The sequence below is a fragment of the Rissa tridactyla genome, chromosome 1, assembly GCF_028500815.1.
Source record: "Rissa tridactyla isolate bRisTri1 chromosome 1, bRisTri1.patW.cur.20221130, whole genome shotgun sequence".
In the NCBI taxonomy this organism is placed as follows: Eukaryota; Metazoa; Chordata; class Aves; order Charadriiformes; family Laridae; genus Rissa; species Rissa tridactyla.
The window spans coordinates 217,323,161-217,338,461 of record NC_071466.1 but is presented as its reverse complement, the minus strand read 5'-3'; the positions used below and the strand labels follow the sequence as shown (position 1 = coordinate 217,338,461).

The window sequence follows — 15,301 nt, the reverse complement described above, 5'->3', positions numbered from 1 at the left end:
TTCTCATTTCTGTGTCTTTGTTGTGGACTAGAAACTGCTCAGCTCAACCTCTTGGCATGGCAGGAGAAGAGTTAAAACCTGATCCCTGGGGATCACACCCCGTTTCAGAGGGGCAGAGAGGTGCAGGCAGCAGTATGTTGGGGTTTTGGGGGAGAAAGCTGCCATTTGCAGTTTGGTCACTGGAGGGTGCCATGTCCCCATCTTCTGCTCCACCAGCACCCTGAGCCCCATCCCCCTTCTCCCCACCCCACAGCCAAAGACCTTCTCTCCACATCAGCCGCTCGTTTGTTTTATCTATTCTCTGTTTTAGAATTCAGAGAAGAAAAATTAAACCCTTCCAGTGTGTGGGACGGCTGCACGGGGATGCACAGAAGGTGTCTCGATCCCGACACCACTGCACCCATAAGGCATGGCCTTGGGATGGGACGGAATGTGGGAGAAGGACCCCACAGGGCCCAGAGGTGAGGCTGGGCTGCCCCTTGGGATTTTTGCCACCCTTGGATTTGGGGTGAACCAGTATCAGGCGAAAGAGCTGCTTGGAAAGAGCAAACCTGGAGCAGAGGTGACGTGCCCTTCCTGCTTCGACTGAGGCTGTCCCGCACTGTCCCCTCAAGAAGGGGTGTCCCCACCCCAAAGACGTGGCAGGCTGAGGATCCGCATGCTCCATTTCTAGCTGGGGTATCAAGCAAGGACTGGACAAACAGCTGAGTTTTGGGGTTGCTGTGATTTTTTTTCTGGAGAACCATTCATTACAAAGCAATAAAACCAGTTTTATATCTTCGCTGTAAAGAATTTTCCCTTCTGATGACCTTCAGAGCTGTTCTCCAACTAAATCCCCCTCCCCTGGTGGGAGACGTCTCCTTATTTCATAACCAGGGGAACCGAGCCAGAGGAGAGTGTGCTATTTATTCAAAGCCTGTGATGGAGCCCAGGTGTCCCGACATCTCATCTTGTCTTTGAAACACAGAAACATCCATCTCCCAAGGCCAAAATATGCCATCAAACCTGAATTTCTAACTTTTGCTCCCCCACACAAAATATTTTTGGGTTCAGGGCAGGGGAGAGGCTCCAGCTGCAGATGCAAATCTGTCTTCAGACACCAAAGTTTGTCTGAGAACGAGGATGCATTATGGGATGCTGGGGGACGGAGCCAGGTCTCAGCACTGCAGGGAGAGAAGCAACAAGCACAGGTGCTTCCAGTCTGTAACATGCTACCCGTCACCCCAAAAAGGGGGTAACCCCAGATGCTCAGGGGCTATGGGATGTACAGCTCTGCACGAAGTACTTTACCAGCTTCTCTCCAGCTATTAATCCTTTCCAGAGCTACCCAGGTCCAGTAAATCTGGCACTGATCCCATGTTAACAGGGCTGGATACCCATTAGCCTGCTTTATGCAGAGCCGGAGCAGCTATTTTTGCATCCATGGTGGAGTTTACCATCAACCAACCCATGCTATGGTTCTCTGTGGCAAGCTGCTGATTTATCCCCACGTGCAGAAAACTCCACCATTCACAGACCCCAAAAAACCGGTTTTCCTCCAGCTTCTTGTTGCACGTATGGACACAGAAGGTGTCAGTGCACCCAATGCCTTGGGGACCTCACAGCTCCTGTCCCTCCGTGTCCCTGCTCACTGATGCAGGGCCCCCATTCCTGAACTTCTACCTGCTGATGTCCAGGTGAGTCTGTACCCCGTTGCTCCCCGGACGGGGCTCCACCTTGCCTGGAGCGTGTCGGTGGTCTCATTCTGCAGCAAGATGCTTTTCACAGGCAGGAGCTTCACTGGAAGGAGGACAGGGAACAAACCTTTCAGAGCACCTACTTGCCAGTGGAGGACTTTGCTGTCTGCCCTCCCTGCCTCGCTGTTCCTCCAGCCTGCCTGTCAGCAGAAAAGGGATTTACAAAGGCTTCTGCCCTTCTTGACAGGCCAAAAGCATCTCCTAAAACCATATCTGTGACAATTGCTTTCCAGGACTGATGCCTCTAATGCACTTTATGCAGCGTGGGTGCAAAACAGGAGGGCAGGCGAGGCTCTGGCAGATCTCCCACCCTTCCTTCCAAGCAGCATGATGGCATTTGAGGGTGTCCATGTCCATGCATGTGATGTGCGAAGAGCAGGGCTCGAGGTTGGAGTTAGGAAGGACCTGATGAATCCTGCCCCATTGATGCGCATGTAGCTACACGTGCTGGTTTGAGTTAGGTCTTTTCTAATGCTTGGGAAAACAGTACTTTTAGAAGACTCTAGGGTCTGAATTTGTGAAAATATTTACTTTAGAGCCAGCTACGGTATGAAGGTTTCAAGGTCTCAGTGTTCCGAGCTCACCAGGTGCAGGGATGAGGAGGAGCAAGACCCGGGCACTTGACCCAAGTTGGCCAACAGGATTATTTCATACCATGAATGTCACATTCAATATAAATCAGAAAGTTTGCTGAGGAGTTTCTCCTCTTCCATGATGGCTGTGATCCTGAGAACTCCTTGCCCTGGTGCCAGAGCCCTGAGCCCTTCCCTTCCTCCTGAAGCCGCAGCGCTTGCAGTGTCCCACATTGGCTGTCCCTGCTGGGAGTGCACGGCTTCTGCTGGTGGGATGGGCTGAGTATAATCCTTGTCTATTTAGATTGGTATTGGGATCAATATTGGTTCTTTAGTATTATCAATGGTAATTATCTAGTCTTATTCTATTAAATCTGTTTATGCTTCAGCCCTCGAGTTTCCTTGTTTTTTCCTGATTCCCCTTCCCGGGTGGGGAGGGGTCATTATTGTCTAAATGACAATAAATTATTGTGGTTTCCTCAAACCATAACGCTGCAACTGTGAGGTGCTTATCAACAGCAAAGGGTGTGAACACTGCACCCAGGGCAAGAACGGAGCAGCCACAAAGTCAAACCTCTTACATGTTCTTCCCACAGCAGCCACAGGCTGGCTTGGCCCCTGGGGGTACACGGCGTAGATGCTGATGCTGTATTCTCTATCCTCCTGCAAGTTATCCAGCACGTGGGAAGAGACATCGTCCCGCAGAACCTGCTCGTAGGTCATTCCTGGTCTGTTGGCTGCAAAATCAAGGAGAAGAGTGATGGTGAAGCCTTCCCACTGCCTGTCTACATCCCATGGTGATGTCTTCACAACATGGTGCAGAGCATGCATAGGAGCTGGTTCCAGTGCATGGCTGAAGACTTCCCGACCCATGTGGTGTTGCTGAGAGTTATGACTGTAGCTAAAGCTTGACATATCCATGTTGTCCCAGCCCTCCAGATCACACAGAGCTGAGCGTGAGACACATTGAAGGCTTGAACTCACCCCATATTTGAGCATGAAAAACATCTACAGTAGGTCTGGATGTGACAGTGCACATGGGTACAAGGCATCCACAGCCCCACCCTCATCTTGTTCTTCAAAAGAAAGTCCTTCAAAGGATTCTCCTCCTCCACCCTGGAGGAACCAAACCATCTGGAAGAGGTTAACCTGGTCTCCTTCCAGAGTAATGCCAGGAGCTCTGTGGTGCTTTGTTCCTTGGACAAGATGGCACCTTTCCTGTCCTCAGGTCACTGCTCCTTTTAAAGGAAACTCCAAGAAAAAGGGATAAAATCTGAACTTACCTCTGGGGATGTAGATCTTGTAGCCCTCCAGCTTCCCCAGTGGAGGTGTCCAAGCCACCTTCAAGCTAAAAAGTCCTTCTTCTATCACACGGAAATTAGTGACCGGAGGCACAGGTGCTTTGGGGTACAAAAATAGTGCAGAAATTGATGTGACAGTGCCGTAATAAAGTGCCATGGCACAGACCCTTGGAAAATCTTTTGTCTTCAAGGACAAAGAGACACAAAGGTGAGCAGCGCCAGTTCTCCTGATTCTCTCAGCTGAATCCTCAAAAGAAACAACCACCACCCCCTCTACCAAACCCTTGTTAGCTTGAACAGTGAGCTGAAAACCCCCAAGGCAGAGTTCTTGCGGGCTTCCTCCTTGAATGGTGTTGGGAACTGTGAAATAACTACCCGCAAGGCATTTCCTCCTGAGCGGAGAAAACTCCGCAGTGGTTTCATGCAGACTGAGCAAGGACACATGAATCAAATGCCACTTGCGCCTATGGATGCAACTCTTACAAAGAGGAGCCCGTTTTGATCCAGCCAGCCATGGCAGACAGATTTATAGCTTCTGCCTCTGGCTCCATGTTGGGGATAATAAGAGAAGAGATCAAATGACTTTATTTCCACCAATTAAGACATTCCATCTTATTCCTGGCAAGCATATACGAATCAACCTCATTGAGGCGCTTTATTTATTCATCCTGTTGGAGATCTTCCCTCAAGAAGACAAACAATTTAAGACCTTGCAGGGGGTGGGGGAAGAAACAAAAGACAAGGAAGAAAGGAATAATTCTTTTCAAAAAAACCTTGGGCACAGCAGACTTGGCACTTCATGCAAAACAGGGAGGGAAGCAGAATTAGTGCACCCCTTGAATTCTTGAAACCCCTTGAAGTAGTGCAGAGAACTTCTGGGACAAAACCTGCTCCATGCATCACATCTGACCCAGAGTCTTGCACTCCAGGGTTTGGCCAAGAATGAATTTGCTCCTTTGTTTCCAAGATCCTTGTCATTACAGCCAGCCATGTGACAGCAAAGGAATTTGGCATGGCAGACTGCAATCCAGAGGAAGCCTACATTAATTAATGGGACCAGATATCACTACTAGGGGCATTTCCTAAAGGCCATGATCATACCACCTTGGCATTCACCTTGAGTGAAAGGAAGCCCTGCGTGCATGCAGAGTGCCAACCCAAACCTTTTGGACCACCCACTTCCGAAATAAGGTGCTTAGGATATACAGCTCCCCATAAAACTCATGTCTGTGTTTCTCAGTCCATGGTCTCCAAAAGCTTTCTTATCATTCCTTATACGAGTGTTCCATTAACTGAATCCCAGCCTGGATTCGTTAAATCCTGCTGGTTATTAAATCAGATGGTGTGAGCCAACAGGCTGCACCCTCTGCCTTCAAGAAGGTTAACCACATGGGTTACTCTGCACCCACTCATGACCCTGCACCCCACACCACGGACATCTGCACAGATGTTCCTCCTACCCATTCCTACCTCTTCTTCCCTCACTCCTTACACGTACGATTTGGGGGTATTTTTTTTTCTGTGCCCACACAGATGAGGAACACACAGGGATGACTGTGGAAGAGACACTCACTTGTTTTCCCCTTGACAGCCACCGACTCCCCAAGGGCATCCGCATAGACAGCCCTCACCGTGAAGACATACTTGGTGTTGGGTTTCAGATCAGTCACCAGCACTGTACTTTTGTCACCATCCAGCATAATCTGTCACACAGGGGGACAAAGGACATCATTATACCTCCATGACAGTAGAAGATCCCCATGTTTGCAACAGGTTAGGAGCACAAGGCTTTACATCTGATGCAAGGTGACTTCCATGAGCAGAAGCCTCTTAAAATGCAATAACTCAGAACACTGCGACCCTCAAACGGTACCTGGTTTCACACTGGACATAGCAGTGACACAGGACAGTGCCACAGGTGGGTTTCATGAGGTAGCCCAGAAAAAAACTCCACAAAAATATGAGTGTGCATAAGGGTGAGGGTGGTCCCCTTTAAAAAAATGGAGGAAAAGCAACGATCTTTGGCAAAGATCGTTCCTTTTAAGCTCATAGAGGGAGATTTCAATGTAACCGGAGGGCAAGAGAGGTAGAGACAACGTCTGTGTTTTCACTATGTTCTTATGAGATTCTGAGGCGGCCAAGGATGATCATTCTTGTTAAATACAATCTTAATAATTAATACAATTAATAATCTTAACCTTAATAATTTATGCTTTCATAGCTTTGTTCTATTATTAGAAAGCAAAGCTTTGCATGCATCTTCTATCCTTCAGTCTTGCTCTCAGACTTTGTGCAGTGACCAAGCTGAACTGGGGTGAGCCGGCACACACGACAGCATCCCTCACACAAGGACATGGCAAATCCAAACCCAAAACATGCAGAGGTCTTACCAAGATGAACAATCCTGGCAGCAAGAGGAACAGGGGATGCCGCTAGGGCAGCTGGATGAGCTTATTTGAGAGGTGGAATCACAGAGGGAAGAGGAGAAAGAGTGCTTCCCACTGACCTGTTCTTATCAATCCCAGGGGGGTTTGTGCCAGTTTGTGCCACATCATTCTTCCACCCTACCTTCCCCTGACCCACCACTCCCAGAAACTCCATCTCACCACAACAGCAAAGCCAAAATGAGCATGAGCAACCAACACACCCCAAAATCTGATGGTCTATCTATAGACCTCCACTTCAAGCAAGCAGCTTCAGGAATTTATGGCAATGCACTGGGCTGTGACCGGGATGGCTGAAGGACATGGTGCCATCTCCTAACCATGCTGTGCCATCAGCAGCGGGCTAACCCCCAACACCTGGATCTGTAACTGGTGCTCTGTAAAATGGTAACACAACTGTACCTGATGCTGGTCCTCTGAAACGGGCTTCCTTGAAGGCAGCAAGGGATGCAGATGGACACGGTACCCCGTCACCCTCCCTGTAGCTGGCATCCACGTGAGTCGCAGCGAGCTGTGGCTGTGCTCACTGACATACAAATCCCGGGGGCCGATGATCTTCTCAGCTGCAAAAAGAGAAAGGAAAGGCCTTTGGTTTGGACCCTGATGGCACCAGTGTTGGACGTGTGCAGGCTGGTCATTGTCGGAGTCAACACATCCAGCATGGAGAAAGCCTTGGGTATAGATGGCACTCACTCAGACTGAGAGCGCAGGGGCAGCTGGGCTCTGCTTCCAGGCCAGAGACACACAATTAGCTTTTCTTTTGGCAAGTTGTTTGACAGCACAAGAAGGGAAACCAAAACTGGTTCTGGCTACATTTTCCCTGTGAACACCTGCTTAATGCATAGGGCATCAGATCCTGCCTGCCCTTCTCCTTCCTGCCACCAGCTAATATTCAACCAGAAAGCTCGAACTCTCCATGAAACATCACAGGCAGCCCTGAAGTGCTGCAGAACCACAGAAGAAGGTAAAAAAAGACCCTCTAATGACTTGGATGAAGCTCCCCCAAGCTCTGCCCCATGCTTTTAACTAATCTCACGAGTTTGTGTGCCAAGAGGGGGACAGGAGTTCTTTGCTACCACCTTTGGATTTGCGGCAACATCAGTATCTGTTAGGAGAGAGACCTAGATGTCTTTGGAAATGTCTTTGGCTGCTTTTAGCATCTTCTGCAAGGAATGAAATTCTTTCTGAGACCCTGAGCTGTGTGGTCAGAGTTCACCATGAGAGGTTCATCATGAAAGCCCCCAAGGGGCAGAATTGCTGCCACAGCCCATTGCTGCTCCTTTTGTTTGAACCAGCAGCAAGACTTTCAGGATGCAGTATCACCAGACAAACCATGGAGATGCGGACACAAGCAAAATACACAGGACCACTGCCCCCAAGCAACTGATGCTCCGTGAGCTGGCTGCTCCTCTAGGGTCATCCAACCCCTAAAGGTCCCTTGTGATGAACAGAGGGGATGTGGGAGGTCCATCTTGTGGTGTGGCTGGCACATGCCGGGACTGGGAAGGGGCTGGTTCGAGCAGGTGGGAAGCAGAATAAAGGGAGAGCCCCAACGCACCTTGTACAGTCTGTTTGACCGGTTGTGGTGGCTCTGAGGCAGTGAAACAGAGCCTTCGAGAGAGTTTGGGGGCCACATTGTGGAGCAGGTGGAAATCTTCAATGTAAAGCACGTGCTCTGCAGTGGGCTCTGATGCTATTTTGCTCAGTTCATTCTTGTCAGCACCCTTAATTCCTAGAAGAAGAAAAGAGGAGGAAAAGAGGGGATCAAACACCATCCCTGGGACAGGCCAGGGATTGTCACGGGCTGTCAAGAGCAAGCGGGAGCAATGTGCTGGCCTTTGAGTTTCACACCAGCTTTGCAGTCATGCTGCCCATGGTGAAGGATGAAACGAGGAATGGAGGCTCAAGTTGGATGGGCAGTGGTGAAGCAGATGAAGCCATCAAGGAAAAGAGGTCAAGGTTTTCTCCAGAAGCATGTTAGAGATTGACCCAGGTGACTGGCTGCTAATGGGCTGAGAGGTGGAAAGCTCTCTTGGGGTGGAGAGGGAAAAGGAACAGGGCAGGATCTGGCCTCATCCTTCCTATTGGATGAGAGACATTTCTGCCCTTCTGAGCAGACAACAGGACTATGGGAGGCTGTGTGAAAATTGCAGGGGTTTCCTATGGTTGAATTTAAAAAAAGGAGGGGGGGGGAATCTCAACAAACCAACCCTGCCTAATTTTCACCTCACGTTTGCCCAAATCGACTTGGTTGCTCCCTATAATGAAACACCATCACCATCCCCTTCTTCTCCCCTGAAATGTTTGGTGAAGGGAAATATTTGACTTGTAATAAATGCTCTTGGGGGCAGGGAGGTGCTGAAATTTTTCCTTGCCCATGGAATTATTCTGATGGACATTTTTAACATAGCTGAAGTCGGTCTCTGAACCCCATTAAAAGAAAGCTTCAAAAGTAAAAACATTTCATTTTTGAAAATGTCACATCAAAACGTTTTGACTTTTATGGAACTACTTATTGAACTCCTCCTGAATTTGCAAGTAGTTTTGACAGATGCAAAAGCTGAATAAATCAGCTATCGACAACAACAAAAAATACCTAAGCACAGCACAAATGTGATTTTCCTGTACTTGCAGTAGTTGCTAGTGGCTGAGCCTGGGGATGGGTGCAGTTTTTAGAGGAGGGGGCTGTCGTGCCTCAGGAATCTTCCCCAGCGCGTAGACTGTTGGTGCACACAGAGTGTTTGGTGGCGATGCTCCACGTAACTTAGCGTGTCCATACGTACCTACAGCAAACACCGTCACCCCCCCATCCTGCAGGACCCGGGCTTCATCTTCAACTGAATCGCTGGATTTTCCATCCGTGATCAAAACAACTACCTACAAGAATTGGCATAAGAGCCAGAGAATGAAAGAGCACAACATGAGGAGGTCACAGAGACAGGTGGGGGATTTTCACACTGACAAGTCAGACCTTGGATGAAGTCCATCTCTCTAAAAGGATGGGCACTTGAAAATAAATCCTTTGATCACCCACACCTCTGGGGTAACTCACATGAAATCAGCTTTCACGAGCGTGAGCTGGGAAGGAAGCAGAGGATAAATGCTGCTGCTCATGTCAGCATCTTCTCCGCATGTCTCCTCCTGCCCAACCGTGTCTCACCTCTGCTTGGGGCAGAAGGGTCCAGAAGGGCATTAATGCCAGCACAGAGAGAGGATTCACTCCTAGAAGTTCACAAGAGCAGCTCTTAAAGGAGGACTCAGCTGCAGCCTGGACAACACACTTGACCACTGGCACCTGGATGGCGCTATCAGGTGGTAAGAAACTCTCTCAGCCACAGCCTGGGTTTCAATGACAGCCAGCTCAGCAACCCCAGACCTTTTAAACTTTGGGGAAAGTCCCGTGTCAGATCACATAGCAGGAGACACGGCTGGCGCATGGGATGATATACTGAAGACACAACCTGCTGCAACACCTTTAAGCAGGCAGTTGAGGTGGTTAACATGTCCCACCTGTATCATCATGTTCTCCCTCCTTCTCTGTGACCCAAAACAGGTCTCATTGACCCCACTGATAGCATGGATCACACAGACCACATTTGGCATGCAGGATCTCAAAGCAAAAGAGAAGGTGCGGCATCGAGCTGCAAACATGGGAGGCCCATGGGAGGTGAAAGCTGGCTGTCATCATTTCAGACTCGATCCATGGGGTGTATCCACTCCCCATGGGGCTGCCCCCTTCTTGATGTCGAGACTGTCTACCATCAGAGCAGAGCGGAGTGAACTGCTTCACGCAGCCTGCTGAGCAAAGCACAACGCAGCACCTTCTCTCCTCAGCATCCTCAGAGCCTCTAAGAAATTACGAACTAAATAATTAAAAAAAAAAAAAAAAAAAAAAAGATCTGAAGAAACCAATGACCCAGAACTGACACCTGAAAGGTAAAGACACAGCAACGTGTCTGGTTTCGAGTAAGGTGCTAACTCTACTGCCGCTCTCTGTAACTGGAGTGGATGGGTGCAGGCTATTAGCAACAGCTACGTGCACCAGCACCACAACTTGTCTCCTTGTCCTTATCATGTCCTGAGCCTGCTCAGTTAGCTTATGCAGTAAGTGCCCCGAATTTGGGTACTCAGCTGGAGGCGTTTAAGACTAGAACGCTGGGCACCTCTGCAATCTGTGGGGAAACATCAGCATTTTTACAAAATGAGTCATCCCCTTGAAAATCGGGAGATGCCTGTCTCCCTCTATCACCGATAAGTGACCTGAAGCTAAATGAGCTCCTAAATGTGGTACCCTCAACTCCAAGCTAAAAATGAGACGGGATAAATACAAACCAAATGGCTCATTCATGCCTCCAGGTGAAGAAGTCAGAGGTCTGATCCCTACTGAGGATGACACCAGCGACGTCATCACAGAAAGTCACTTACCTTTGCTGCATCCTCTCGCAGCGTGTCCTGGCGAGACATGGTGTGAGCCGCAAAGGCTAAGGCTGACCCGGTCTTTAAGCTGCCACCTTTGAGGGAGAGATCCTGAATTGCCACCAGCATTTCTTCGATGGTCACGTAATCCGTGAGCTCAATACTCATCCTGGGAATGAGAAATGGGGGAATACGGGGGAATAAGGAGCATGAAAACGCTGTTGGTACTGTTGGTATAGCAATGATGCTTTGATAATAGTAATGACCAGCAATAATGTTGAAATACAGCTAGTCACAGCAAGGAGTCCTCTTCACAGTGGTCAACAGAATCCAGGGCATGAGCCCCACAGAGCCCTGTTTCCATAAAATACTATCTAAAATGGGATGGTGGGGAATTTCTTGTGTCTGCATTAAACACCAGCCTCCCTGCCCTGAAAGAGTTCCCCATGGGTGAGCGCCTCTAGACTCTGGTGACATTGCTGGGGGTCTCTCCTACTTTTGTAATGCTCACTTTTGCTCTGCTCTTGTAATGGTTCATCAGAACAGCAACAGCTCTTTAACCATGGGGACATGGTTGCCCATCTAGAGCCATAGCTGGTGGTAGAGGATGGGCTGACCCACCTTGGTTTCTCCTCGTAGAGTGCCACTGCCAGCCGGATGCCTCCTTTGCCCATCACCACATTCTCAAAGGAACGGGCCATGCTGACGATGAAGTCCTTGACCAGCCAGGAGCTCTCCCTCCCTGCGCCCTGGGACTGCCCCACAAGGAACAGAATGTCGGCCACCTCCGCCGTCCTGCATGCTGAGGGAGAAGAAGAGCAAGAAGGCTCATGCCCACCATGCAATGAGGCGGCCAGGAGTTAAACTCCTCTGAATCACAAGAACCCCTGAGATATTGCCCACTTGGTTGAGCCTAGGCAATATTCCTTAGCTGCAATTCCTTAGTTGCTCCTTAATTTCCTCCTAATTCCCCACTTTGCTGTTGTCACACAGGGCAAGTTTCTCATTTGACGCACAAACACCAAAACCCTGATCCATCAAGGCATGTAGGTCTGTAGGACATGCTGGAACCAAGGGGATGCCTGGGGTTTCACATGCCCAGAGGTAGACATCGACACCTGAGCCAAACACAACTGAAATTTGGGAATGTGGCAGCTCTGCCACCCCACCAACCGTCCTGGGCTTCTTCCATCAGGGTCTCCAGAGCCAATGTGAGACACCCATGCAGACACGGGGACACCTGGCTACCTGTGCTTTGCCAGCCCTAGAACAACCAAGTCTTCCAGTCTTGCCCAGAGAAAGCTTGGGATACTCTGCGCATTCAGCTTTGCAACACTCCCCTCTTGCCTAGGTGCCAGCAGCCTCGAGCATGAAAAGGTTCTTGTGCAAAGAGTGAACAATTTGAGCGTTTTTTCTGTATGAGCCAGAGCTACCTGATGACAGCTGGCAGGGAAGGGACAGGTGTACAAGGAAATTTGTTTAACAAACAACAAGGCATATTTGCCTATACAGTGTTCAGTCTCAATTTAATTTAATTTTCCTTCGGCATCTAATAAATATATTTCATGGACAGAAATCTGATGACTTTTCGGGATGCTTAAATTAACGAAGGCTCTACAAGGGATGTTCAAATTTTCTGTTTTCTTTGGTGTTTCTCTCCTTTGCAGATAGATCCTGAGTAATTAATGTAGGGCTGCTAAAAAGTAGACCGTGCTGACTGCTGGAGGAGGGCTTTTTGTATCTTGCTCACCAGGACTGGGCTCAATCTCTTCACATTTTTTTTTTTCATTTTGTGTCACTGCTGCTTTGGTCTTTACCCAGCCACTGCCTTGACTTTCAGCTGCAAATCTGGAGACCCAACTTGCACCCAGCCAGGCTTTTGTTCCAGTTTGTTGTTCCAGTTTGATGGGCAGAAGCGCTAGGTGGGTTTCTTATGCTTCTGTTGCAAACAGAAAGGCTGTTTTATCCCAGCCTCTTCAATTTACCTGACTTTTACCCCATTTCTATAAGCAGGGTCCCCAAAGGGCTTGGAAGGACGCAATTTTTGTGCTCTCCTTCATGGCTGTGTCCCTGATCAATCCCCTTTGGCCACACAGCAGGACAGAGGATCGTTTGCTGGCTGTGGATGGATGGAAGTCCAAGGGTCTTTGTTACCCAAAGCTTTTGGTTTCTTCATCTTTCTTTGTACCTCCTGACACTGAGCTCTTCATGACTTAACAGTTCTGTTTACTGCAGAAAAATAATGACCGTCTCTTTTTTGTTTTACTTGTATCCAGCTGGGAATATAAAGCCCTTTCTCTTGACAAAAATGGGAGACAATTATTTCAATTTTCCTTCCTAGAGCTCTCTGTTGATACCTCCCTCCCCTTCTCAATTCTCCATAAGTGCTTTTCAGCTGTCAGAGGTGTCTTGGAGGCAGCTCAGCTGCTGGCAGCTCTTTTCCCAGCTGATGCTTCTATTTCAGATCTACCCCTTTCCCCCAGTTTTGACCTTGATGTCCCTGTTCCCCCAGAAGGACTTGGAGGGAAGGCAATGCCAGTCCTTGGCTCTGACCTCAGAACTGGGGGAAATCTTTCGTCAGCTTCCAAGGGTAACCACAACCTGTATTACCACAAGAAAATCCCAACAAAGGTTCAATGAGATGGAGAAGGCCACCCACCAGCCCTCTCCAAATCACCCACCTCTTGGAGTTACTCAAGGCAGGGCCAGACAGCTTTTCTTGGGAGACCTGCATTTTTGGCCCTGATCTGGAAAACATGCTCAAAATGCCATTGGTATCTGGGGGAGCTTTGCTAGCTACCTCTCCCCATCCCAAATCCCCAGAGGGCCTCCTCCATCTGTTCCTGGCCCCTGCGAGTCTTGCTCAATGCTCCTGCCCTTGTTTGCATCCAGGGACAATGAGGAAAAAGGCAACAAGCAAGAGCTCCATGGGATTAAAAAGGGCAGGATGGTGGCCCTTTCTCTACAAAGGGGCACCCAGAGCCCATTCTGTGAGATGCTGAGCCAGGTGCTCAGAACCTTTCCAGAGAGGCCCAGCTTGATAATGAAACCTGAGAGCGTTTGCTGCTTGGATCAAGTACCTGAAGCTGTCACTGGAAACATGTGATGTTAAGCATATTTGGATTGGTACCTTCTGGAGAAAATACCAACACAGACAGCTATATTAATCACAGGGGGATATGATTTTATTTGAAATTTTCCATGCACCTCCAAAATTACCACGTTTCATCAATCACAGGTTTGCCAGAGACATCTGTAAATGTTGATTTATTGCACTGTTCCCAGCTTTGAATTAAATAGCATTATAGTCAAGTATATTGGCTTAATTGACGGACAGGAACTTAATCAAGTTAATTTTGTAGCTGATGCCGAAGCTTCCATTAACTCCTTGTTGCATGAACTGGAGTTAGTCCAGGTGAATTTACACCTTCAAATCCTGGGGGCTTGTTGTTGTGAAACAATTCAAAGAGAGAGGACCCACAGGCTCATACCCAGCCTCATGACAGTCCCAGGAGCTCTGGATTAGCTTTGTAGGATGGAGCTTCCCGGTCCTGCAGGACCCTGAGGCTACGGAGACATGCTGTGGATCATGCTGCAACTCCATGAGGCTCTTCTCTGGGGTCCTTTTGTCTCCTGACTTTTGGGCCCAACCCCTCCTCTCTAAAAGTTCTTTGTGGGCTTGCACAGGCAATGGGGAGCCGGGGAGGAGGTGAGCCCTTGTGCCACCTCAACTCTCTAAACAACAGCAGGAGGCTTCAAGGCTGCCTTGAGGTCTTCTCTCTCATATCCCCTGTGTGGTGGCTTGTCCCATCTCTTGGATATCAGCAGGAGGGGATACATTTTCTCCCCACCTTCCTCTGGAACAGCTAGGTGGTACTAGAGGCAGGACACTGAGCAGAGTCCCAATTTCCCCACAAACCCTCGTGCCGCAAGTCAGGTCCTGCCTGCCTTTCGGGGCCAGCTAAGATGCTCGGTTATGAGATGATCCCAACCTAAAAGGACAGCACCTGTGTGTGTGTCCATGACATTAGCAGAAACAGCTGCTTGGAAGAGGTCTTTTTCTCCCTGATGTGTCCCAGCACATCACCCCCAGCTGCTGCATTTATGGTAGCCCACTTGTCACATACCTTCATGAACGGCCACGGCTCTGTACTGCACCACAGCCACTGCCAGGGCAAGGATCTGGGCATACAACATTTTCCTTTTTCTTGGGAATAAGCTCCTTCTTGGTTCCTGGAGTCAGCACACAGCCTGGAGAGTCATTCATCTGCAGGAGGAAAGAGGCTTTAACATGTGCCATCTGAGTATGATGCTCCCACCTGCTTACAGTGGCCAGGGAAGATTTTCTCCAGCTACAAAGGCTCATCTTGGCTCAGGCAATTGGCATTAAAGGTACCATAAATCCAGTAATTCCTTCATCTCTTTGCTGATGCCGGCTACAGCTTTGCTCCCCCAGCACCTTTCCCTAACAGCACCCTTATTCGGGGAACAACCACCTCAGGCAATTAAGCCTAAATGTGAATATTAATGGTGTGATGAAAGAGGGAAGCACCTGCTACCCTCAGTTACGCAGGGAGGAAAGATGAGTAGATCACTGCAGACAGCAATCACCTGCACTCAAGTCTTTATTAGCCTTTTTTGCAACTAACCTTCAGGTTCTTAAATCCAGGATTAACTGCCTTGTGCTTGCCGCCCTTGGAGGTCCAGCCCACCATCATGGAGCAGCCAAAGGAGGTGGAAAGCTCTGGTTACTGCCTATGGACAGTTTAGCGACTCCCCAAAATTGCTACAGAAGTCTCTCTCTGCAAAGCAGGGACTTCTCTCTACGAAGC

The 15,301-nt window shown here is 49.0% G+C and overlaps 1 protein-coding gene across 1 annotated transcript in view; it reads right to left on the bottom strand.

Moving 5' to 3' along the window:
* LOC128910301 (collagen alpha-1(VII) chain-like) overlaps positions 1-15,301 on the bottom strand; it is a 128,834-nt gene that overhangs the window by 98,883 nt on the left and 14,650 nt on the right. The window contains 10 exon segments of the mRNA XM_054203388.1: positions 1,663-1,779; positions 2,890-3,045; positions 3,592-3,708; positions 5,183-5,312; positions 6,456-6,616; positions 7,612-7,785; positions 8,837-8,930; positions 10,479-10,638; positions 11,091-11,271; positions 14,597-14,736. Of these exon segments, the coding sequence (XP_054059363.1) occupies positions 1,663-1,779; positions 2,890-3,045; positions 3,592-3,708; positions 5,183-5,312; positions 6,456-6,616; positions 7,612-7,785; positions 8,837-8,930; positions 10,479-10,638; positions 11,091-11,271; positions 14,597-14,666 (1,360 nt within the window). The 5' untranslated portion in view covers positions 14,667-14,736.